The 23,794-nt window shown below is 50.0% G+C and overlaps 1 protein-coding gene and 1 non-coding gene across 2 annotated transcripts; one reads left to right on the forward strand and one right to left on the reverse strand.

Moving 5' to 3' along the window:
- The first annotated feature begins 957 nt into the window (after positions 1-957).
- On the forward strand, positions 958-1,064 carry LOC133231230 (U6 spliceosomal RNA). The gene has a single exon (XR_009731104.1). It is a non-coding gene; the product is annotated as a U6 spliceosomal RNA (small nuclear RNA).
- A 12,973-nt stretch (positions 1,065-14,037) lies between these two features.
- Positions 14,038-18,706, reverse strand: LOC133229960 (chymotrypsinogen B). Its single transcript, XM_061386752.1, has 7 exons — positions 18,625-18,706; positions 16,567-16,670; positions 16,376-16,455; positions 16,196-16,274; positions 15,756-15,936; positions 14,727-14,860; positions 14,038-14,256 (listed from the first exon to the last, which is right to left on the reverse strand). Exons 1-7 carry the CDS (start codon positions 18,674-18,676, stop codon positions 14,095-14,097), a joined length of 792 nt encoding a protein of 263 aa, XP_061242736.1. The 5' UTR covers positions 18,677-18,706; the 3' UTR covers positions 14,038-14,094.
- Positions 18,707-23,794: the final 5,088 nt, after the last annotated feature.

Raw genomic sequence — 23,794 nt, forward strand, 5'->3', positions numbered from 1 at the left:
ACGGTGACAACTCCAGCTCCAGCCCCTCTCCTCCCACTGAGGGCAGTGCTGGAAGCTCCAACCCTCTAACCACAAGGCTGTCTCCCCTGGCAACCAGCCCCCCAGTATAGGTGAGTTCTGAAAGTCACCCCATTAACAAAAGACACCTTTATGGCTCTCATTACATCAGAAATTCCAAGTCTTAGGAGGTTTTTGTATTGGAAGAATCAATATGGTCAAAATGACTATATTACCCAAGGCAATCTACAGATTCAATGCAGTCTCTACCAAATTACCAATGGCATTTTTCAAAGAACTAGAACAAAAAGTTTTAAATGTGTATGGAGACACAAAAGACCTCGAATAGCTAAAACAATCCTGAGAAAGAAAAACAGAGTCGCAGGAATCAGGCTCCCTGATTTCAGCCTATACTACAAAGCTACAGTCAGCAAATGGAATATTACTCAGTCATAAAAAAGAATGAACTAAGGACTTATCTGGTGGTCCAGTGGTCAAGATTCTCCACTTTCACTGCTGATGGCCCAGGTTCGATCCCTGCTTGGAGACCTAAGATCTCAGGAGCTGCGTGGCATGGCCTAAAAAGGTAAAAAGAATGAAGTAATGCCATTTGCAGACAGACCTAGGGATGATCATACTAAGTGAAGTAAGCCAAACAGAGAAAGATAAATGTCATATGATATCACTTACACCTGGAATCTTTAAAAAAAAAGATACAAATGAACTTATTTTCAAAACAGAGACTCACAGACATAGAAAACAATCTTACGGTTACCAAAGAGGAAAGGGATGGGGCAGAAGGAAGAATGATTTAGGAGACTGGGATTAACACACACACACCGAGTGGGTGCCAAGTCACTTCAGTCGTGTCTGACTCTTCGCAACCCCATGGAGTGTAGGACAGGCTCCCCTGTCCATGGGCTTCTCCAGGCAAGAACAGACTGCTATATATAAAACAGAGTGCTTGCTTCAGCAGCACATATACTAAAAATGGAATGATTCAGAGAACATTAGCATGACCCCTGAACAAGGAAGACCTGCAAAGTCACAAAGCACTCCGTATTTTTGTTCTAAAAACATAATGAAAAGCAAAGTTCATCAAACAAGCTTTACATGTTGGTCACCTATGTGCCTGTCACCACTTTAGAAAAATCTACAGTTAAGGTGGATGAAAACTGCCGATTGTTGAATAAAGTTATAGAATCCCCAAAATAATTAAAATAAAACAGATAACCAACAAGGACCTACTGACAGTACAAGGAACTATACTCAATATTTTGTTATAACCAAAAGGGAAAAGAAGCTGAAGAAGGATAAATACACACACACACACACACACATATATAAAATTGCTGTGCTGCTGTACACTCAAAACTAATATGATATTGTAAATCAATTACACTTCAATTTTTTAAAGAAAAAACAAAGTCTTAGGAGCTCTGTACAGAAATGGGGATGAAGATCAAACATATATTTCTTATTGTAAATCATAGTATCACAATTGTCAACCAAGAAATAGTGCAGGAAGCTGCAACAAGAAGAGAATTTATTGGGAGTTCTAAGAATTCCAATTCAAAAGCTACACATTCAAGTAAAACCAAGAGCGTGTTCACAGGAAGAGAGTCGGCGCTTATAGACGCAAAAAGTCATGAGGTTAAAAGTTGCCTGGCAAGAACTGTGATCAACTCGAACGCAAGCTGGAAAATATTGTCCTTAAGGAATCACAAATTGTTTTAGGGTCCGGGAGATAAGTAGAAAGGCTGTGGTGAGTAATTTTAGGGTAAGGCTCTGATAAGTATCTTGAGTTTCTGGCAGATGTTTTGAATGACTCCATTATGACCGTGAGGGGTCAGAAGGTCTGATTCTGCCCGGCTGAGATGTGCATAAGCCACACTCCTAAAGGGCCTCCAGGCTGTCTTAGCAATGGCAACTCCATTTTGCTTTTCCTTCCACCCAGTCTACACCTTGGTCTTCAAACATGGATCCTTTATGGCAAAATGATCGTAAAAGTGGAAAGATGCATACAGAAATATAATAAAATGTGTTGAAACGGCAAAAAAAAAAAAGAAGTGGAAAGATACTAGCACACTGCTAGAATCCCATTCAGTTGTTAACAACCACAGTCCACAGCATTCCGTATGAAAATGTCTCCCACAGTGAGACTGAAACTGAGGGCATTCAAGAGTTAGATCCCTTAGACTCTAATTTGCTTAATACATAATGTCCCATAACCAAGCTTGCCTTAAATGTTCCTGCAAATTGCATACTCTTCCAGATTTGCACAGCTTAGACACAAAAAGTAGTGAGACTCCTTTTATCATCCCCTACGGGTAATATCTGTGACATAAGGGTTGTTATGGTAACAGGTACTTAAGTTGTTTTTCAGGAACATGGAGCTAGTCTTGCCAAGTTCAAACTGGTTGGGACCATTGACCCTCCAGCTGGGCCTGCTCGGGTGTCCAATGCACGTGATGTCAGGGCCAAAATCTCCATCCTTGGATCATGCTGAAACCACCATGCTCTGAATGTGCAGCTCACAAAGAAGCGTGCAACTCAGATGTGGCTTTCCAGAGCAGCCACTACCTCACCTTTTTCTGCCTCCAATTAGCCAGAAAGTCAGCTGACAGCCTTCTGGGAGTTCCTTTGTACATAACTTGCTGCTTTTAAGACTATCTTTAATTTTTGCCCCCCTTTTTCTTGAAAGTGGATGGAGAGTGTTCTTAGGGAGGTTTTTTTTTTTTGGATGTGTAATTGCTTTACGGGTTTTCCAGGTGGCTCAGTGGTAAAGAATCTGCCTGCCAACGAAGGAGACACAGGTTTGATCCCTGGGTCGGGAAGTTCCCCTGGAGAAGAAAATGGCAACCCACTCTAGCATTCTTGCCTGGGAAATCCCATGGACAGAGGAGCCTGGTGGGCTCCACGGGATCACAAAACAGTCAGACACAACTTAACAACATAACTGCTTTACAATGTAGTGTGAGTTGCTGCAGTACAACAAAGTGAATCAGCTGTGTGTGTGCGTATATTCCCCCTCTCCCACCCCACCCCTCTGGGTCGTCACAGGGCACCGAGCTGAGCTCCCTGTGCTCTGCAGCAGCTTCCCGGGAGTTATCCAGTTTACATGGTAACTACCTAGCTCACACATATATGTCAACGCTACACTTGATTCTCTTTGGGTGGATCCTCTTTGGGACTCCCCAGGTTTCTTGGACCTGGAGGCCTATTTCCTTTCCTAGGTTAGGGAAGTTTGCAGCAGCTTTGTGGATATCGCACTGTTTTGTTTTGTTTTACAAAGTGAAGGTTCATGGCAACCTGGCACCAAGCAAGTGTACACGTGCCATTTCTTTCCAACAGCATTTGCTCACCTTGTGTCTGTGTCGCGTTGCAGACATTCTTACAATATTTCCAACTTTTTCAGCGATAGTTGATATGGTGACCAGTGATCTGTGGTGTTACTATTGCAAAAGGATTACAATTTGCTGAAGGCTCAGATGATATTCAGCATTTTTTAGCAATAAAGGTTTTTAAGGAAGGCATATATATAGTATTTTTTAGACATAATGCTACTGCCCATTTATTTATAGTGCAAACATAACTTTTTTTTTACTCTTTAATTGAAGTATAGCTAATTTACAATATGTTAGTTTCAGGTAGAAAACTTTTTAAAAATTTTAAATGGTTCTTTATTCATAAATTTGATGTAAGCTTACAAATTTACTATAGACTGCCAAATAAATCTGCAGTGAAAAATAAAGTAAAAAAAAAACAAGCATGCCCAACGTGTAGCCATCAATCTGCTAGCCATCAGGACATTAAACAATTCAATAATGTATTCAAGATTCAGCCTTAGGTTTAAGCATATTCAAAAGCAGAGACATTACTTTGCCAACAAAGGTCTGTCTAGTCAAGGCTATGGTTTTTCCAGTGGTCACGTATGGATGTGAGAGTTGGACTGTGAAGAAAGCTGAGTGCCGAAGAATTGATGCTTTTGAACTGTGGTGTTGGAGAAGACTCTTGAGAGTCCCTTGGACTGCAAGGATATCCAACCAGTCCATTCTAAAGGAGATGGGTCCTGGGTGTTCTTAGGAAGGAATGATGCTAAAGTTGAAACTCCAATACTTTGGCCACCTCATGCGAAGAGTTGACTCACTGGAAAAGACTCTGATGCTGGGAGGGATTGGGGGCAGGAGAAGAAGGGGACGACAGAGGATGAGATGGCTGGATGGCATCACTGACTCGATGGACGTGAGTCTGAGTGAACTCTGGGAGTTGATGATGAACAGGGAGGCCTGGTGTGCAGCAATTCACGGGGTCGCAAAGAGTCGGACACGACTGAGCAACTGAACTGAACTGAACTGAATTACTTTTAAGAACTCTGCTTTGTCACCTGTTACCTAAGCAACTGGCAATAAGAACTTTATACAAATAAAACATTGCTTTTATGTACACTAGGAAACCCCAACATTTGTGTGACTCACCTCACTGCACTCTTTGCTTTATTTTGATGGTCTGGACCTGTAGTATCTCCAAAGTCTGCATGTGCTCTGTACACAAGTTCTTGAAAGGCCCTGGGTTAGAGATGCCTTCCTGCAGAAGCCCCTCTGGTAAGATGGAAACGGTACCTCCTGGGGAGGGGCACACCTGACATACGCCTGACATCTGGGGAGGGCTATGCCTGACATCAAAGGCCTTTCCAAAGTACTGGAAGACGTGGCTTCCCCTTACTCAGTTCCTCACCTGAGCTCCTTGAGCAAGTGATGATGGGGGTAGGGTGGCTGCCTCCTCCTCCTCGCAGACCCCTGGGTTGTTGCTAAGGGCCTGGGGGTTCGATCCATAGCTAAGGGACAATTTTCTCACAAAAGGCAAGCCCGGGCAGGGCACCCCGATATCGAAGGAATTAGCAGAGATCCCAACTCGCTCAGGGTTATCCCCATTTCCGCAAGTGCTAACGGTTCCACACTGGAAATCCTCCTACACGACACCCCAGACTCACCAGACCCTCCACGCCCCTCCCGCTGGGACCCTTCCCACCCACTTGAGAAGTGGGCCCACGGGAGCTGGGCACATCGAGAATTCACACTTTAGCAACTTGAGTTAAAGGGAGGGGAACCCTGCCTCCCCGCGATTACCATAGAGGACTGCATCTTCTGATGCCAAAGCAAGCAAAGGAGCCGTCCAGATGCGTCCGCGGAGACCCAGCGCCCCTGCGGGCGGGCTGATTTCCTGGGCCGCTGACCGCTCCGCAGCCACAGCCATCGCCCTCTGACTCCGGGGCCCTCCGCACCACCCCGGTAGTGGCTCCCCTTCAAACAAGTCATCTCTTCCCTGACTGCATGTGTCTTGTGCCCTCTGCATCGCCAGCCATTACTGGCTCTAACCTGAGCACTCACTTTTCATCAGGACAGCCTCATTTTCTTTTTGGCTATGCTGCTCAGCTTGCAGGATCTTAGTTCTTAGATCCCCCACCAGGGATTGAACCTGGGCCCTTGGCAGTGAGTGAACAGAGCCCTAACCTCCGTACAGCCAGGAAGTTACCAGGAGAGCCTTCTGAAAGAGACTCTCCTTAGGTCACCCTTAAGCAAGTGACCCCTGAAATGGACCAAGCTAGGACCCCATTTTGCTTGATTCTCTCCCCCCACCCCCGGCCTGCACACCCCGCAGACCCACCGCCCCCACCAGTTCCACTTCCCTGTCTCTGGCAATCCACAAGCTTTACCCCTCCAAGACAGGGTCCTTTCTCTTCTGTCCTCTGACTCCACTTCCCCTTCCACTCTGGTTTTTCCACCTTCTCATCCTTGGCTTTGCACTGGGGACCTGATTGAGGGCAGATGATCCAACGTGACTCCTCATGGCTGTGTGGCTCCCAGGCAGACGCTCAGTAAGCGCAAGTGTGAGATCATTTCTTCTAAAACCCTGACAAGAGCTTCCCTGGTGGTCCCGGGGATAAGACCCATCCCCCCTTCCAATGCAGGGGGGCGGGTTCATCCCTGGAGGGGGAGCTAACATCCCACATGCCTTGTGACCAAAAAAAACCACACAAAAACAGAAGCAATATTGTAAGAAACTCGATCAAGACTTTAAAAATTGTCCACATCAAAAAAAGTTTAAGTGTTGTTTTTTTCTGTGCTCAGTCATGTTCAACCTGTGACCCCATGGACTGTAGCCCGCCAGGCTTCTCTGTGCATGGATTCTCCAGGCAAGAACACTGGAGTGGTTGCCATGCCCTTCTCCAGGATCTTCCCGATCCAGGGATCAAACCCGTGTCTCCAGCATCTCCTGCATTGGCAGGCGGGTTCTTTACCACTGTGCCAAAACTATTAATAAAAAAAAATACAAAAAACAAAACCCTGACAACAGAGGGGCCACTTTCAGGCTAGCTGCTCTCCCCGTTTACAGAGGCCACAAGGGTGGCAAATGAAACCAGACCCTCTACGAACTCACAGGAAGTAAAAATCATTGCCTGGAGCCCAATCCCTGACACAGTCTGAGTGTCTGAAAGAGGGAAGGAAACTCTCTGCTTGGTAGAGATGAGCCAAACTTGGAGATGAGAATACGATTAGAAAGCCAGAAACTATGGTCAGATCCCACAAGAGCCGCGGTAACCCACGATCCACAGCTTTCTCCCCAGGAATCGGCACACTCAGCCGTTCATCAATATACAGTCAGCTCAGCCAGGACCCCAGTCAAGCTCACCAAGCTTCAGTGCTCGACGTGGCTGTGACTAAATGACTTTGCAGAGCTAGGATGACGGGTTACACTCTTGAGCCAACCATCATGCAGATCCAATACTGGAACATACTGTTCCCACCTGCAACAGCACTGCAGGGTGGAGGAGCGGGGCGGCGGGGGGGGGTTGGGGAGCCCTATCGGAGTGCTCAGGGCTCTAGACCACCCAGCCCTGAGCAAGGGATGGACTCCCTTTCCAGGCAATTGGTCCTCTGGAAGCAGCGTCTAATGATACTCACCCCCAGACTCCTATACGCGGAACCCTGCCACCAGCTGGCCCTGTGGCTGCCTGCACAGAAAACTCATCTGGTTCCAGGGACTGTGCTCCCATGTCTGTCCTGTGCCTCAACGGACAGTCCCAGGAGGCAGCATGTGTAAGGTCTTCCCTGGCCTGCAAACAGAGCTGTGCCCAGGACCTTCACGTGCTTTCCATGCTGATGAAACGTGCTCAGGGCATGAAGGGCGGCCGCCTGGCCTGTAGCTGAACGTAGCCCCGAGGACCCTGGCGGGCTCCTCACAATTGGTCCCTAGGAGCAGCAGCAGACACGCAGTTCTGTGCTCGGGGAAGCCCCCAGGTTACATCAGGGTGGCCTGCACCCTGCTCCCGACCAATACGCCCACCGACAGTCACATGGGAGAGTCACCCACCGTGTAGGAGAGTGGCCCACCACGATCCTCCACAGTGTCGCCTCCGAGTGAGAAGGACTCGTTGCTGGAAAGGACACCACCTCAGACCACACGGCCCTCGCCCAGGAATTTGCCTTGGGAGGTGCCTTTGCCTCGGTCACCAGAGATGGCCCCCTGGGACACGCCACCCCCTCGGAGACCTCACCATTTGCCCAGATGTTGAAATATTGCTCAGTGTTACCCAAATCTATGAACAAATTTCCAGGGCCCCCGAGCTCACTGACCTGTTTTCGTGGCTGGATGTTTTAAGTCTGGGACAACAGCTATGGAGTGCATTTCAGATTGTATATTATTATTGGGTTTGCACACTTAGGATTTAGAGGTGTATTTTATTGGTCACAACTTGCCCTATCCCTGAGTTTCAACCAATCTGCCACCCAGGTTGCTAATGTCTTTATCATCGACTCCGATGCCTCAGCATCACAGGGTAGATTGTAGTGTAAGTGCCAGACAGGGGTTTTGTGTGTATGTGTGTGTGTCACTGAATTTATTTCATCTTTACTATGAATTCTGAATAAAAATGCAGAGTAAAAGTTCAAGTGTTAGTTGCTCAGTTGTGTCTGATTCTTTGTGACCCATGGACTGTAAGAGCCCATCAGGCTCCTCTGTCCATGGAGTTCTCCAGGCAAGAATACAAGAGTGGCCATTCTCTTCTCTAGGGTATTTTCCTGACCCAGGGATTGAACCCTGGTCTCTTGCATTGCAGGCAGATTCTTTACCGTCTGAGCTATGCAGAACATCATGTGAATTAATATGTAGAGAAATAAAATTTTGGCAAAACAAAAACTACCGTTTAGGGAAGTTAAACTGTATACTAGTTTTTTCTGTTTATCCTTAGCAGTGAAATATATTACAGGTAACATTCCAAGAAATCAGTTCCATGGTTAAAAAATTTTTTAAATATGGGTCCATGGTTAAATAAAATTAAAAAAAAAATACCGTGCATACTGAAATAATGATAGAAGTGGAAAGTCAAGCATTAATATCATTCACATAAGATTTTAACTTGTTGTACATTTTTGTAGTTCAGTAAATGTTCTCGGCATCACTGACTTGATGGACGTGAGTCTGAGTGAACTCTGGGAGTTTGTGACGGACAGGGAGGCCTGGCGTGCTGCGATTCATGGGGTCGCAAAGAGTCGGACACGACTGAACGAATGAACTGAACTGAACTGAACTGAAATGTTCTCGAAGAGCCGATTCACTGGAGAAGACCCTGATGCTGGGAAAGATTGAGGGCAAGAGCAGGGGATGACAGAGGATGAGAAATGGACATGAGTTTGAGTAAACTCCAGGAGATAGTGAAGGACAAGAAGCATAGACTGCTGCAATTCATGGGGTCGTAGAGAGTTGGACACGACTTGGCACCTGAAAAACAACAACAAATGTTCTTTATAATAAAAAACAAAACGTGTTATTTACTTAGGACAAAAATAAGAATGTAAGGGAAGGAAGACCAAAATATTTTTATATGCTTATTCAGAGACACAGAATTTTCATGAATTTAAGAGGAATGAAGATATTCAAATAGTAATAGAAAATCATTAGACTTATCTGAATGTTCAAATGCTTATATAAGTTTTCAATCCATTTGGTTTTATAAAACCAAAACTTTGAACACAAAACAGAAAAGTTAACATTACCTTTTTATATGTTCCCAAGTATCAAACTGCATCTATTTATTATGGATTTAAAGAACACAGATTTTAAAAGTAAAGTACAGAAGTATCTGATTCTTTTTAATTCCACAAATACTAGCATCCCAAACTAACATGTAAACAAACCTCTATGCTGCTTAGTGAATTCTCTCCAATTTCTAGAATAAACTTCGCTTTTTTAAAATTTTAATGCAAGCGTCTGACAATCCTTGGACTGCCGAGACCTCCACTTCAACAACTGAGTCAAACACACTGCCAGTCACATGACTGCATAGAGAGCCAGCCCACCCCCACGTGATGCTGCAGCTGCTGGCCCGAAGACCCCACTCGGAGAACTCTCGCTGGTGGTTAAGAGCACTGCTTTGCAGCGTGGAGAAAGGGCTCCTGGCTCTTGAAGCCCACAGTCTAGCTAGAGAAGGTGCAGTGAACAGGTGACTTCAAAGAACCATCATTAGCTTCTAGCTGGGTGGGGGGGGACTAGGCACTGCGTGCAAGCTTGGATGCTGCTGCTGCTGCTGCTAAGTCGCTTCAGTTGTGTCCGACTCTGTGCGACCCCATAGACGGCAGCCCACCAGGCTCCCCCATCCCTGGGACTCTCCAGGCAAGAGCACTGGAGTGGGTTGCCATTTCCTTCTCCAATGCATAAAAGTGAAAAGGGAAAGTGAAGTCACTCACTTGTGTCCGACCCTCAGCGACCCCATGGACTGCAGCCTTCCAGACTCCTCTGTCCATGGGATTTTCCAGGCAGGAGTACTGGAGTGGGGTGCCAAGCTCGGAGGAGGACCTCCTAACTCTGGTTGAGGCAAAGGAGGCCTGATCAATTAGAGGAGCTGCACAATGCCAAGCTGTTGGTCACCCGTCCTTCATTTCCTTCAGTCCCACAGGCTGAGTGGGACCCCTAATAGTGCTCCATCTCTTCTGCCCCAAGGTTTCCAGGAGCCCCTAACCATCTCCGTGATCCTGCGGACCAGGACACGGCAGCTCCTCCCGCCTCGCTGCCGTCACTGTGGGCTCTGCACGCCCTGGCAGTTATTGTGGCAGCATCTCCCCCAGCCGGCCTATGGGGGAGCTGGAGAACTCCTCATCCAGGCTGGGGCCCCTCGGACAGCACGTGTGCTCCTGGCCCTCCCGCGGGACAGGCAGATTCTGGGCCTGTGTCACACAGCACGGCCTCCCTAGCTGGCCCTTCTCCCGCCATCTGACACGGTCACTCTGGCATCTGGCCGGGTGCTGGTTTCCAGCTTCATCCAGGCGGCATGTTGGTACCACCCCCAGGGGACCCCGCTGGGGTGATCAATCCTATGCCCTGGGAGAAGGCTCCTAGTCAGTAAGCTCTCCCGGATCCGATTTCACGGTCTGACCGTGCTTGACCCCGGCTCACCTGGCCTTGGTGGCAACAGGCCTGCCGCTGCCTCGGGACACGGCTTCTTGCCTTTCTCATCAGACCCGCACGGACAGGAGGCGGGCGGAGGCTGCGTGACCCTGGGGAGCAGACCTGCCTGGGTCGCGCGTTTAACCTTGGAGCTGGGCGGCGCTGGCTTCACCCAGGACCCTGCCCTTAGCTTTCTCACCTGGTGGCTGGGGCGGTGCGGTTGGGGGCCAGCTCTTTCTGTGTTCCAGGGAGGCTCCCTGGCCTTCAGGCCTGGCTTTTTAATTGCCAGTGAATCACTCTCAGCTTTTCCTTTTTCCCCAAATCCTGAATTGTCTTAGCAACGGCCATGCGTCTCACCAGCCTTGGAGTTGCTCCCTTCCTCTCCGTTTCTCAAACTCTTGACACATGGACCCCACTAGTTTGCTGGGACTCCCCCAGCAAACTACCATCAGTCCATCGCGGTGGGCGTTTTAACAACAGTTTCATCGTTACCTTGTGCCACGGGCGGTGCCCCACCGCCAAGGGTGAAGGGTCCTCAAGCCAGCGGCAGAGAGCAGCACCTCAGCACCCTCCTGGTGTCTACTCCCTGGACTCCACCCGCTCCCGGGAGCAGCAGGCACAGTTTGAGCTTCCAGGGAGCAGAGGTTGAGCCAGAGGTTGGCACCAGGAAATGCATCAGGGAAGACTTCTGGGATCAAAACCTGGAAAGGGAAGGGATGGCGCTTTAAAACAGAGCTGACCAGTCAGGGATGTGGACGGCCTAGAAAGGCGGCATGCCCTTGGTCAGGGTTCCCTGCAGCTGAGGAAGCTGCGAGCACTGACCGCTGGGGGCTGTGCGTGGGCAACACTCCCTGCAGCTGGGGTGTCCGTCTGCCCTGGAGCAGGGTCTGGGCAGATCATGCCCGTGGCCATTAGCTGTAGGCACAGATGCTGGATGGTGGATGATTGAGAATGGTGTGACCCTCCACATGTGAATGACGACCATTGCCTTCTGATCTGTCCGGACAGTTAAGCAGGAAGCCCGGTCATCTGTAGACAGAAAAGGATGGCAGCATGCACTGTGTCTAACACAGAACAGGAACCCTGAACGGGCTAAGTGAAGTAAGTCAGAGAGAGAGACACCCTATGATACCACGTATATGTGGAATCTGAAACATGACACAGGACTTCCCTAGCGGTCCAGCAGTTAAGACTTCATGCTTCCATTGCAGGGACACGGGTTCAATCCCTGGTAGGGGAAGATCCCGCATTCCACTCGGCACAGGCCAAAAATAAATTAAGTACATAAAATATGACATAAATGAACTTATTTATGAAACAGAAATAGAATCAGGGACATAGACATTAGACTGGTGGTTGCCAAGGAGCAGGGCGTGGGAGAGGGATGGGTTGGGAGTTTGGGGTTAACAGATGCAGATTATTATACAGAACGGATAAAAAACAAAGTCCCACTGTGTAGCACAGGGAACTATATTCAATATCCTTTGATAAACCATAATGGAAAAGAATATGAAAAAGAATATATATGTACATAACTGCATCACTCTGCTGTATAGCAGTAACTTAACACAGCATTGTAAATCAACTATATATCAATTAAAAATTATAAATAAATAGTAAAAAAACAAAAAAAAGAATACTGTATGAGGCAGCTCAGCAGGGCCCATAGGCAGACCCTTCCCTACAGTGGGTCTGTTTACAAACTGGGAGAGACTCTCAATAATGGAACTTTTTATTTATCTATACTTTTCAGTTTAACACCTAATTGGAAACTATTTGGGTATGCTAATCTAGTTTTTAAACTGCAATTTTTTATGACATTTAAATACGGAGCAAATATTCCTTTTGAAAATTTAGCATCCTAATAGAAATGTGCTGTTAAGTGCAAATTACACACTGGATTTGAAAGAATTAATATGAGAAAAAGAATGTAGAATATAACATTAGCAATTTTAAAATATATTGAAATGATATTATTTTGATATACTCAGTTAAATAAAATACATAAGTAAAATTAATTCACATATTTCTTTTGATGCTTTTAGAAAGGCTATAATAATATCATCTAAAGTCATCCATTTGGCTCACATTACATTTCTAAGTCAGGCTTCTCAGGCGCTGCAGTGATAAAGAATCTGCCTGCCAAAGCAGGAGACGCAGGAGACTCGGGTTCGATCCCTGGGTTGGGAAGATCCCCTGGAGGAAGAAACGGCAACCCACTCCGGTATTCTTGCCTGGGAAGTTCCATGGGCAGAGGAGCCTGGTGGGCTACAGTCCATGGGGTTGCAAAGATTTGGACACGACTGAGTGACTGAGCATGCATGCACGTTTCTTTAGTAAGTCAGAAGCCAGACACAGCCTCACAGTTTTCACATGGGCCTCGAGGTGGCAATTTTATCCTGGCATTGAGGTTTTTAGACTCCGGGAGGTGGGTTGGTGGGATGGTGGGCAGAGGTGAAGGCAGGTCTTGCTACCAAGTGAAACAGAAACTTAACCAGTCTTGTGCTTGCTACTCCATTTTAATTCGAATCACATCCCACATCCATCTGTGTGTAAATGGTTTTGATGTAGAAATAAAATGCTTGTACTTTGGTCTCCTGAGTTTAAGCAGTCTCCCCATCTCAAACCCTCAGTGTTCCTTAAGACACTGGGCTTTAAGTAACGTTTTGAATAATTTACTTCATGCCCACTCCTCTGCCCAGCCCTTCTCTCTCATGTTTCTTTTTCACCCTTTCACATCTTCATTCTCCAAATCAGGTTTAACTGTTTGGGGGCTTTTTCTCTGTTTTGTTACTAATTAAATTGTGTGTGTAACCTTAATTTCAACATACTATGACCCACTATCAGAACAATTAAAATTTCACTGGGAGGAGAAATATATTAGGAAGGATACTGACAGGGAAATTCAGCAAGGAGACCAATGCCATTCCCTCCCAGATGCCCTGTTAGCCTAGGCTACTGGCCGCCTCCTCCGAGACCAGATCTGTAGGAACTCCAGAGGGAAACATCACGATATGGGACCTGGGAGAGGACAATGTGGACTGGGGCAGGGTGTGTGTGTGTGTGTGTGTGTGTGTGTGTGTGTGTGACTGATGTGTGCTGGGACCGATGTTGGAGGCTGTAGGCCTTGCTCTGGGAGGATAAAATGGGAAATTAACTGTCGTAATTCTGTCTGCTTCTCCCTTAAACCCAGTGCTCTGGGGCCATAGATTCTGCCCCAGGCCCCTCTGATGGAAAGGACAGGTGCCATCAGTAAACACGGGTCGTGCAGAAATGTGCAGGGGAGGAACCAAGGACCTAGAAAACCTTCTGCACAGCTTCCCAGGGCCCACCCGTGGATGGCACAAGACTCCCGCCTTCCAGAATGCTCCATGGGTCAAGGTGGCGCCAGCATTTAGGACCTGGGTTCTACCCCAGGATGGAGTCCTGAGCAGGGAGAACGGGATTCAAAGCCTCAGCTTCCTGAGAAGCGTGTGTGGGGGGGTACTGGGGTACTGGCAGCCTGGGAAGGGAGCAGTAACTCCCCCTTGGTGGTTGATGGGGACCCTGCAGCCCCACGCCGCCCCGACCACACAGGGAGCCATGTGCAGACCATGCTTATGTACAGAGGATTTTATTAGGGACTCTTGGGGTGGGATGCCAGAAGGCCCAGGCTCAGTTGGCAGCCAGGGTCTCCTGCACCCACGGCATAAGAGCAGTGACGCGGGCGTACACGGCGGGCGTGGACGTGGAGCACGTGCTGCTGCCCCAGGACACGATGCCCGCCAGGGTCCAGGCTCCGTTCTTCTGGCAGACCAGGGGGCCGCCAGAGTCGCCCTGCAGAAGGAGACAGGACTTGTGTCCAAGCCGGAAAGAAGGTGCCAGGGCCCAGGTGTGCCTGGACCTGGCTGAGTCCAAGGGGTGCAGACCAAGGGCAAGTGGGGGCCCAGAGGTTGTGCACAGATGCTCGGACCTGCTCAGATGGCAGCTCTGCCCCCTACTCCTGGGGGACCTGGGGCGAGGGCTGATCCTCTCAGCCTCCCCATCACCTGTAAAACGGCCTGAAATGTCCACTTTGTGAGCATAGTGTGAGGTTAAACACCCCTGGAAGCCTCACACCACACCTGGTCAGGGCCAGCCCGCATCAGGGCCGTCTCCTGGTGCTGGTCCCTGCCTTCACTGGGGCACTGGGCAGGGCCTGAGGTTAAATAAGGCATGGCAGAGAGGAGTGGGCCTCAGGGCCTGACCACAGTGGTGGTGGGGAAGGGGCAGGTATGGTGTGAGGGCGGCAGGGTAGCAGGCCGTACCATGCAGGAGGAGACGCCGCTGGCCCCCGCACAGATCATCACATCGGTGACCCTGCTGCCCCAGTACTTCCTGCAGTCGGTGTTGGACACGATGGGCAGGGTGGCCTGCTGCAGCTTGTCAGGGGTCTTGAGGGCTGGAAGGACAGAGGGCGTGGGGTCAGGGCCCAGGGAGAGGAGACCAGCGCCTGCCGGAACCCTGCCCTCCCGCGGTGTGGTCCTCCTCTGTCATGATGGTCGTGGGTGCTGAGCGCCACCTTCCAAGAGTCTGGGAGGCGGTCCCTCTCCGGTTCCACACCAGGCAGTGAGTCTGCGCTCCCAGCACAGTTGGTCAAGCAACTCCTGCCTCTGAGCCCCTGCGCCCCACGCCCGCTGGGCCCTGCGTGTGGGCGGAGGGGCCGTCCCTCCTCCCCAGCCCTCCTCTGCCTGGACACTGGGGGGACCCAGAGGGAGCACCTCCCTCTTCTGCCCTTTCCTGGCTGGTTGTGTGCTCAGTCGCTCAGTCGTGTCCAACTCTTTGTGACCCCAGGGACTGAGGCCCGCCAGTCTCCCCTGTCTGTGGAATTTTCTGGCAACGGCACTGGAGTGGGTTGCCATTTCCTCCTCCATTCCTAGGTGCTTGCGTCCTGTTAAAGGACTGGCAGGCTGTGGCCGGCACTCAGGCGTAAACCCGACCTGGACCCTGGGCTCCAGGTTCAGACTTCAGGGTCGCTGGACACAGCCGCCCTCCTCAGTCTGGAGGGCAGTCTGGGCAGTCCATCTCCATGCAGGTTAGAGGGGGGCGACACTTGCTGGAACTCAGGTGTTTCTTCAGAAGCTGACTGTTCATGTATGTATTATTAAACCTTATTTTTATTCACGTTTGATAGGTTTTTAATTGAGTGTTTTTAAATAAAGAAATGGGGAGGTTGATGACTGTTAAGGAATTTACGACCAAAACATCTTTGAACAACCATGTGTGTGCCACTTGGCGACTCCTGGGCTCAGGGAGCCCCCATCCCAGACCCCCAGCTGGTGGGCGGAAAGGCTCACCGTTATACTTGGTCTTGCCCCAGCCCGTGGTGGCGCACAGCATCCCAGCGGGGAAGTCCTCGTCGGCACTGGGCAAGCACACGGCCGACACGGTCTCTGAGAACTGCGCGGGCGTGGCCAGCTTCAGCAGGGTGATGTCATTGCGGACCGTGAGAATGCTGAACTTGGGGTTCTTGAAAACCTGCAGGCAAGGCCCAGAAAGACAGATGAGGCCCTGGGGTAAATCAGGGATCCGCGGGTTTCTAGACCATCTCCTTTCCTGGTGATCTGTTCAGGACAAACGGACTCACAGGAGCCCAGAGTGAGAATCCTGAGACTGGCTCGATCCACTTGGCTCCTGTCTCTCAAGGGGCTGAAGGGTCTTCCCTTTGCCCCCTCCCCAGCCTCGGCCTGCAGCCCAGCGGCTGTCCCCTGGCCCGCCCAGCGAGGCCTGCGCGTACCTTGCCAATCTTCAGGACCTGGGTATCCTCGGTCTGTGAGCCCTGATCAAACTCCCCGGCCACAACCACGTCAGAGGTTCTGGGGGAATCAGGTGGTGGTTAAGGGCTGAGCATGCGCCCTGCTCCCCTCCCCCACCCCAGGCCGAAGCCGGAAGCGGAACCCCGAGCTCTGGTCCTCACGTGACCCCGCAGTGGGCGGCGGTGACCACCCAGTCCTCGCTGATGAGGGAGCCCCCGCAGAAGTGGAAGCCGGTGCTGTCCTGCAGGAAGATGGGGAGGGTCAGCGCGCGCTGGACAGCGGCAGCACCGACCTTGGCAGCGGCCCTCTGCCCAGCTGAGCCCCTGGTGCCTCCACCTCATTACCCCCTCACCTGCAGGGACACCTGCCAGGGCCAGGAGCCGGGCACGGCATCCTCCCCGTTGACGATCCTGGCGAGGCCACTCAGCACAGGCTGGATGGCGGGGACTCCGCAGCCTGGAGAGGGTGACAGGAGGGTGAAGAAGCGCTAAGACCCAGAAGCGCTAAGACCCAGAGCCAGTCTGCGGAAATCCTCGCTTTTACTTCAGATGTCTAGGCTGACCCAGAACCCACCGCCACACTCCTGGCTTCTCCTGGAACCCTGTGGGCTCAAGGATCCCCTCACACAGCCTACTGACCCCAGGAGCCCACCCTGGATGCAGAGGCGTGGAGCTGCCGCCACCCAGGGCCACCCTGCCTGAAGGAGCAGGGGACAGGCTGAGACAAGGACTGTCCTGCCTGGACTCTGAGGCCCGCCCCTCCTTCCTGGGAGGCCTCCCACCGGTCCCCAGATCCCATTTTCCTCAGACACTGGGGAGCAAGCAACGTCACCTCACAAGTCAAAGCTCACCTGTTAGCCTGGTGGGGTCTGGGGGTCGTGAAGCTAAAATCTGATAACCCCAGCCCCTGGGGAACCCAGAATGCTGATAGCTGATGGGAGAACGTTTTACACTGAAATCTCTATTTCCAGAGATTTCAGGAACTCTCCATTGTATAAAGTTTTAATTATTTAATAAAACAACACTTTGATTCCATGCTGTAAAAGGACACATTGAGGAAAACGGAAAACAGAGGACCTGAACTGTCACAAAACAATGAGAAAAGGCTGGTGGACTTGACGTGTCCGGGACACGCTTGCTGTGTCAGGACCAGGGGAGTTCTTGGCACCTGTATACAGGTTCTACAACTCGGTGACAGCGAGGAGTGTTGGGCAGGTACAGCCCTGATGACCAGCCAGGCCACCTGGAGGTCATATGGGCCTTGCCTGAGGTCCAGTCCAGTGTCTCCTGCCTGTGTGGACAGACCAGCCCCTCATCACCAAAATACACATCATCAACACAACCCATTTTTTTTTAACTAGCAAGAAGATTCAGTATCAGCTGTGATGCATTCACCCAGCTGAGTGCTCTGCAGCGATTAAAGTGAATGAGCTGGGTCTCTGCATTAATGGGAATAAATCTAAAACTATGTAGGTAGGGAAAGGCAGGTTGTAAACCTGATGTAGCAGATGATACAGTTCATGTAAGTTTTTACAAATATTATACTGCGCTGGTGGATTTAGAAACGTGTGGTAAATTTGAAAAGCCCATGCAGAAATAATACACAGTGAGTTCAAAATAGGGATCACCTTCTGAGAAGGAGAGAGGGGACTTTAGCTCAAATGGTTCTATGTTTTAAAAAGAAATACCTGAAGCAAATCTGGAAAAAAATAACTTTTGCTAAAGTCCAATGAAAGGTTCAAAGATGTGGTACTATTTTCTGTATTTTCCACTATTTTTTCTTAATAGAAAAAAAAAAAAAAAAACTTGGAAAGTGCCTCCAACAGTATAGCCCCGGGTGGAGGCCGTGACAGGCTCTTGTGACTACACCCTCACTCTGCCCACAGCGCCTCAACCTGAGCCACGTCTGGGGCCCCAGACCTCAGTGTGGCTCGGACTGGCCTTTTCTGCTCCAGGCACAGGGTATGAGGCTCGGGAAGCTCCCAAAGGCCCTGCCTGTCAGGATGTGAGGCCCAAGCGGGCAGGGCAGGCCTCCAATCTCCCTCCTGGCCAGGCCCGGCTTGCTCCAGACAGAACCCCTCAGCCCTCGAATGGGGCCTGGCTCGGGGTCGTCAGGCGCTCAGGGACTCAGGGACTTCCTCAGCCACCTCCCAGACCTGGCCAGCCATGGCCCTGCGTGCTAAGTCACTCAGTCATATCCAACTCTTTGTGACCCCACAGACTGCAGCCCGCCAGGCTCCTCTATCCATGGGATTCTCAGGCAAGGTACTGGAGCGGGTTGCCATGCCCTCCTCCAGGGCATCTTCCTGATCCAGGGATTGAGCCGGCGTCTCTCATGTTTCCTGTATCTGGAGGCAGGGTCTCCACCACTAGCGCCAGCTGGGAAGCCCCGAATGCACCCTGGCACTCACCGAAGGCGGCCCCTACAAGGGCAAAACAGGAGAGGAGCCAGAGAGGGGCCATGTTTCTGCTGCCAGGGCATACGGGGCACCTGCCCTGGGCTCCTTTTATATCCTCTGGCACCCCAAGGGCTCCGCCCAGCCCGAGAGCCACCTCCCTCCCATTATCTAGGAACCTTGGGAGATAAAGGGGACCAAGCCCCCCTGTAAGCCTGAACTGGCTCTCAGCCTCAGACATCCCAGCACCTGGGAAAAGGGCAGCTGCCCTGGCACAACGTCGCCCAGGAGTCTGCCAGGGCGCTGAGGGCAAGGCCAGTGCCCAGGCTGGGAGCTCAGGTCCTGCAGGGCCCAGCTCGGGGCAACCAGGACACAGGGTGGTGGGTTCTGCTCCCAGTGCGCCAGGAGGATTCCCAGCTCCTAAGTACAGGCAGTCCCAGCACTGGGTGCAGAGAATCCCAGCTGGTCATCACTGGGAGGCCTTGGCTTCTCAGCAAAGAGTGCTTTCAATGTGAGACTCAACTAGAAGCACAGTATCACACAGAGATGCTGGGCCATCCACAGGTCACCTCAAAACCAGCCCAGCCAAGCAGCTTCGAGCCTGTGTGAGGGCACGTGAAGGAATCACCCCCATGGCTGGTCACAGGCAGCTTGCAGGTTGGCAGACACGCCCGTATCTGCTGCTAAGCTCAAACACACATTCTCTCCTCCCGTGATACCTCACAACTTAAGGAACTGGTGATTGCATGAAACTTGAGTTTCAGATAAGATGGGGCTTTGATTTAGCACCATCAAGTGATACACTGAGGAAACAGCAAAGAAAGGATGTTGATTATCACAGAACAACGAGAAGAGGACAGATGTAGGTAATATGCCTGTGGCGTGTTTGCTGTAAGCCAAAGACTTTCCAGCACCATGGACACAAGGCCCTTCTCTCCCCTGGGCCAGGGCCTGGTGTGGACCCCGGGGGCAACCCACAGGGACAGAGCACAGGGCGCCCCTGCCCTCCTGGGGCCAAGACCCCAGTGAGAGACACAGACATGAAACAAACAAGAAAAGAACAGTGCAGAGTCCGAGAAACCAAGAGAGGGTCTGGAAATCTGCTGCTCCGGACAGTCCAGCCTGGGCCTCACCGATAAGCCAGTCTGAGAAGGAAAATAAGCCAGCTGGGCAAACTACGTCTATTTCCAAGGCGTCCAAGGCTCTGGTCAGGGCAAGCAGGACAGTGTTACGGGTCTGGATTTGGACTTCATCAGCTTTGAAGTTCTGTCTCCAAGTTGTGAATTTAGTTTTGTTTTAGAGTTCTCTGCAGGGGGATGTTCAAAATATTTAAACACTGTTGAGCAGACGCTCTGACCAGTGAGAATGGTGACCATGGCTGGGACAGGCCCACAGAGGCCCTGAACCCTGTCTCTGAGGGGAGGTGGAGGCAGCCAGATTGCACGGGGCAAACAGAGTGGGGCCAGCAGCTGTTTGATAACTGGGTCTGAAGCTTTTTGATTTTTTAAGAATTATTATTATTTTTGGCTGTGCTTGATGTTCGTTGCAGCACATGGGCTTTTTATTGCAGTGCGCAGGCTTCTCTAGTTGCCCCCACAGCATGTAGGATCTTAGCTCCCCAACCAGGGATTGAATCTGTGTCCTCTGCATTCACAGGCAGATTCTTAACCACTGGACCACCAGGGAAGACCCACTTTTGATATTTTAATAGGCTGGGTTCAGTTCAGGAAAGTCAGCCCTGGTTTTGAGCATAAGGAATAATCCGTACTGAATTCCTGGCCAAGGTAATTTATGGAAATATTAACATTTGCTGTTTTGTTTTTCCTTCACTCATCCCAAGCAGGTCGCAAAGCCATTTGTGATTTCCTTGCCTCTGGGATATTTCCAGAGCAGAAAGCTGAAGCAGCCTGAGGTCACTGGCTCCTGAGGTCTGTTGGGAAAGTAAACTGGCCGAGTGGAGTTCAGGAGGGATAAGGCCTCGGCAGGGGTGGGGCGGTGGGGGGGGTGTTCACCACAGGGGAGGGGGCGCTTCCCTAGCCCATAGATTTTCCAGACCATGAGGTGAGCATCCCTAGAATGAGGGTGACCGTCTTGTCACAAGGAATGACAGCCTTTGCCACTTGCCTAAAGCCATCTCCCCCTTCTTGTCCTTGAGGAGGGTTCCCCTGGAAGGTCACCCCAGCCCAGCTTTCGGGGGGGAGGACTCTGATGAACAGAAGCCAGTGGAGGCAGAGGTGAGGCGAACCCCCGCCCTTCCCTTCATGCACCTTGGCTGACTCCCGTGCAGAGGCGGTGCTTGGCGCCTCCGCTGCTGTCCTCAGATCCAGAGAGGAAAGACCCTGACCCAGAACCACACCATCGTCCAGGGCTGAGCGAAAGCCTACACCTGCACACCTCCAGATCTCTGCCGTGTGAGAAAAGCAGATCTCTGCCATGTGGGAAAAGCAAATCTCTGCCACTGAGCCACTGTCAGCCAAGTGTTTTATTATGAAAAGCATCTTCAGTGACGCAGAGTAAATGTGAGAATGGTCCCGGTGTCTTCTGTTTTCCCTGCAGAACTACTCTCCACCGTTTCCATCCTTCTGGCCTCCAGCAAGACTGACCTTCAGGGATGAGAATGCACGACAGCGTCCCTGCCTCTCTGGCTTCCTACTGGGGTCAAGGCCAGAGACAGGGGAAGAGACAGAAGTCAAGTATTTATTCTCTGCGTTCCCTCCCTGAGAGGCTACTGTGGGTTGACACAAACTACTCTGTATAAAATAAGCTACAGGGGGCAATTCCCTGGCAGTCCAGTGGTTAAGACTCTGTCCTCCCATTGCAGGGGGTATGGGTTCAATCCCTGGTCAACCCCTGGACGAACCATGGTCAGGGAACTAAGATCCTGCATGCTCAGGGAGGAAAAAAAAAAGAAAAAAAAAAAGCCACAAGGACACATTGTACAACATGAGGAATACAGCCAATATTCAACAATAACTACAAATGTAGCTAATATTTAACAATAACTATGAAAGTCAAAAGCAGAGACATTACTTTGCCAACAAAGGTTCGTCTAGTCAAGGCTATGGTTTTTCCTGTGGTCATGTATGGATGTGAGAGCTGGACTGTGAAGAAGGCTGAGCATCGAAGAATCGATGCTTTTGAACTGTGGTGTTGGAGAAGACTCTTGAGAGTCCCTTGGACTGCAAGGAGATCCAACCAGTCCATTCTGAAGGAGATCAGCCCTGGGATTTCTTTGGAAGGAATGATGCTAAAGCTGAAACTCCAGTACTTTGGCTACCTCATGGGAAGAGTTGACTCATTGGAAAAGACTCTGAGGCTGGGAGGGATTGGGGGCAAGAGGAGAAGGGGACAACAGAGGATGAGATGGCTGGATGGCATCACTGACTCGATGGACGTGAGTCTGAGTGAACTCTGGGAGCTGGTGATGGACAGGGAGGCCTGGCGTGCTGCGATTCACGGGGTTGCGAAGAGTCAGACACGACTGAGCGACTGATCTGATCTGATCTGATGAAAGTGAAAATGAAGTCGCTCAGTCCTGTCCGACTCTTTGAGACCCCACGGACTGTAGCCTACGAGGTTCCTCCATCCATGGAATTTTCCATGCAAGAGTACTGGAGTGGGCTGCCATTTCCTTCTCCAGGGGATCTTCCCGACCCAGGAATCAAACGTGGGTCTCCTGCATTGCAAACAGGTGCTTTTACTGTCTGAGCCACCAGGGAAGCCAATAACTATAACTATAAACAACTATAAACAATAACTATAAATAATTATAAATATAAATAACATTAAAAATTATGAATCCCTATATTGTATACCTGTAACTTACATAATACTGTACATCAACAATACTTCAATTAAAAAAAAACAAAGAGCTCTGAAAATGGATGGTGGTGGCTGCACAACAGTATGACTGTACTTTGTACCTTCTGAATTGTACACTTAAAAATGTTTAAGATGGTAAATTTCATGTTATGCATATTTAGTACAATTTTGAAAAGTGAAAAAAAAAAAACAGTGATACCCCTGCAGATGGTGACTGCAGCCATGAAATTAAAAGACGCTTACTCCTTGGAAGGAAAGTTATGACCAACCTAGATAGCATATTCAACAGCAGAGACATTACTTTGCCAACAAAGGTTCGTCTAGTCAAGGCTATGGTTTTTCCTGTGGTCATGTATGGATGTGAGAGCTGGACTGTGAAGAAGGCTGAGCATCGAAGAATCGATGCTTTTGAACTGTGGTGTTGGAGAAGACTCTTGAGAGTCCCTTGGACTGCAAGGAGATCCAACCAGTCCATTCTGAAGGAGATCAGCCCTGGGATTTCTTTGGAAGGAATGATGCTAAAGCTGAAACTCCAGTACTTTGGCTACCTCATGGGAAGAGTTGACTCATTGGAAAAGACTCTGATGCTGGGAGGGATTGGGGGCAGTAGGAGAAGGGGACGACAGCAGATAAGATGGCTGGATGGCATCACTGACTGAATGGACGTGAGTCTGAGTGAACTCCGGGAGTTGGTGATGGACAGGGAGGCCTGGCGTGCTGTGATTCATGGGGTCGCAAAGAGTTGGACATGACTGAGCGACTGAACTGAACTGAACCCCTTCATAGCTATAATTTTTAAAATGGAAAATAAGTTTTGGTGAGGCTGTGCAGAAATTTGAATCTTTGTACATTACTGGTGGGAATGGTGCAGCTCCTGTGCAAAACAGTCTGGCAGAGTCCCAAAAGATTAAACAGAGAGCCACCATGTGACTCAGCAATTCCACTTCTAGGTACACAACCCCTAATCTTTGGCCCTGCATCCAATTTAGGACTAACTGCAGAAAGCTAAGTGTGTATTCCTAATTAGTCCCAAAGAATGCCTGGGTTCTATTTGGCCCTCCTCCAGCTTCCCCGTGCCCACACCTACTACAGGTGCATCTGAAGTGCTCCACTATAAAGCATTTCCTCTCCTCTGCTTGCCTTTGAGTCTATGCCAAACGCAAGTGATGCTGCCTGACTACCTGGGTAGAGCAAGCTCTGAATGAACAATCTTTGCTGGTCCTCATTTGGGTAGTCTTTACTGATTTCGGACACGACTGAGCGACTTCACTTTCACTTTTCACTTTCATGCATTGGAGAAGGAAATGACAACCCACTCCAGTGTTCTTGCCTGGAGAATCCCAGGGGCAGGAGAGCCTGGTGG

Source organism: Bos javanicus, chromosome 18 (genome assembly GCF_032452875.1).
Source record: "Bos javanicus breed banteng chromosome 18, ARS-OSU_banteng_1.0, whole genome shotgun sequence".
Lineage (NCBI taxonomy): Eukaryota > Metazoa > Chordata > Mammalia > Artiodactyla > Bovidae > Bos > Bos javanicus.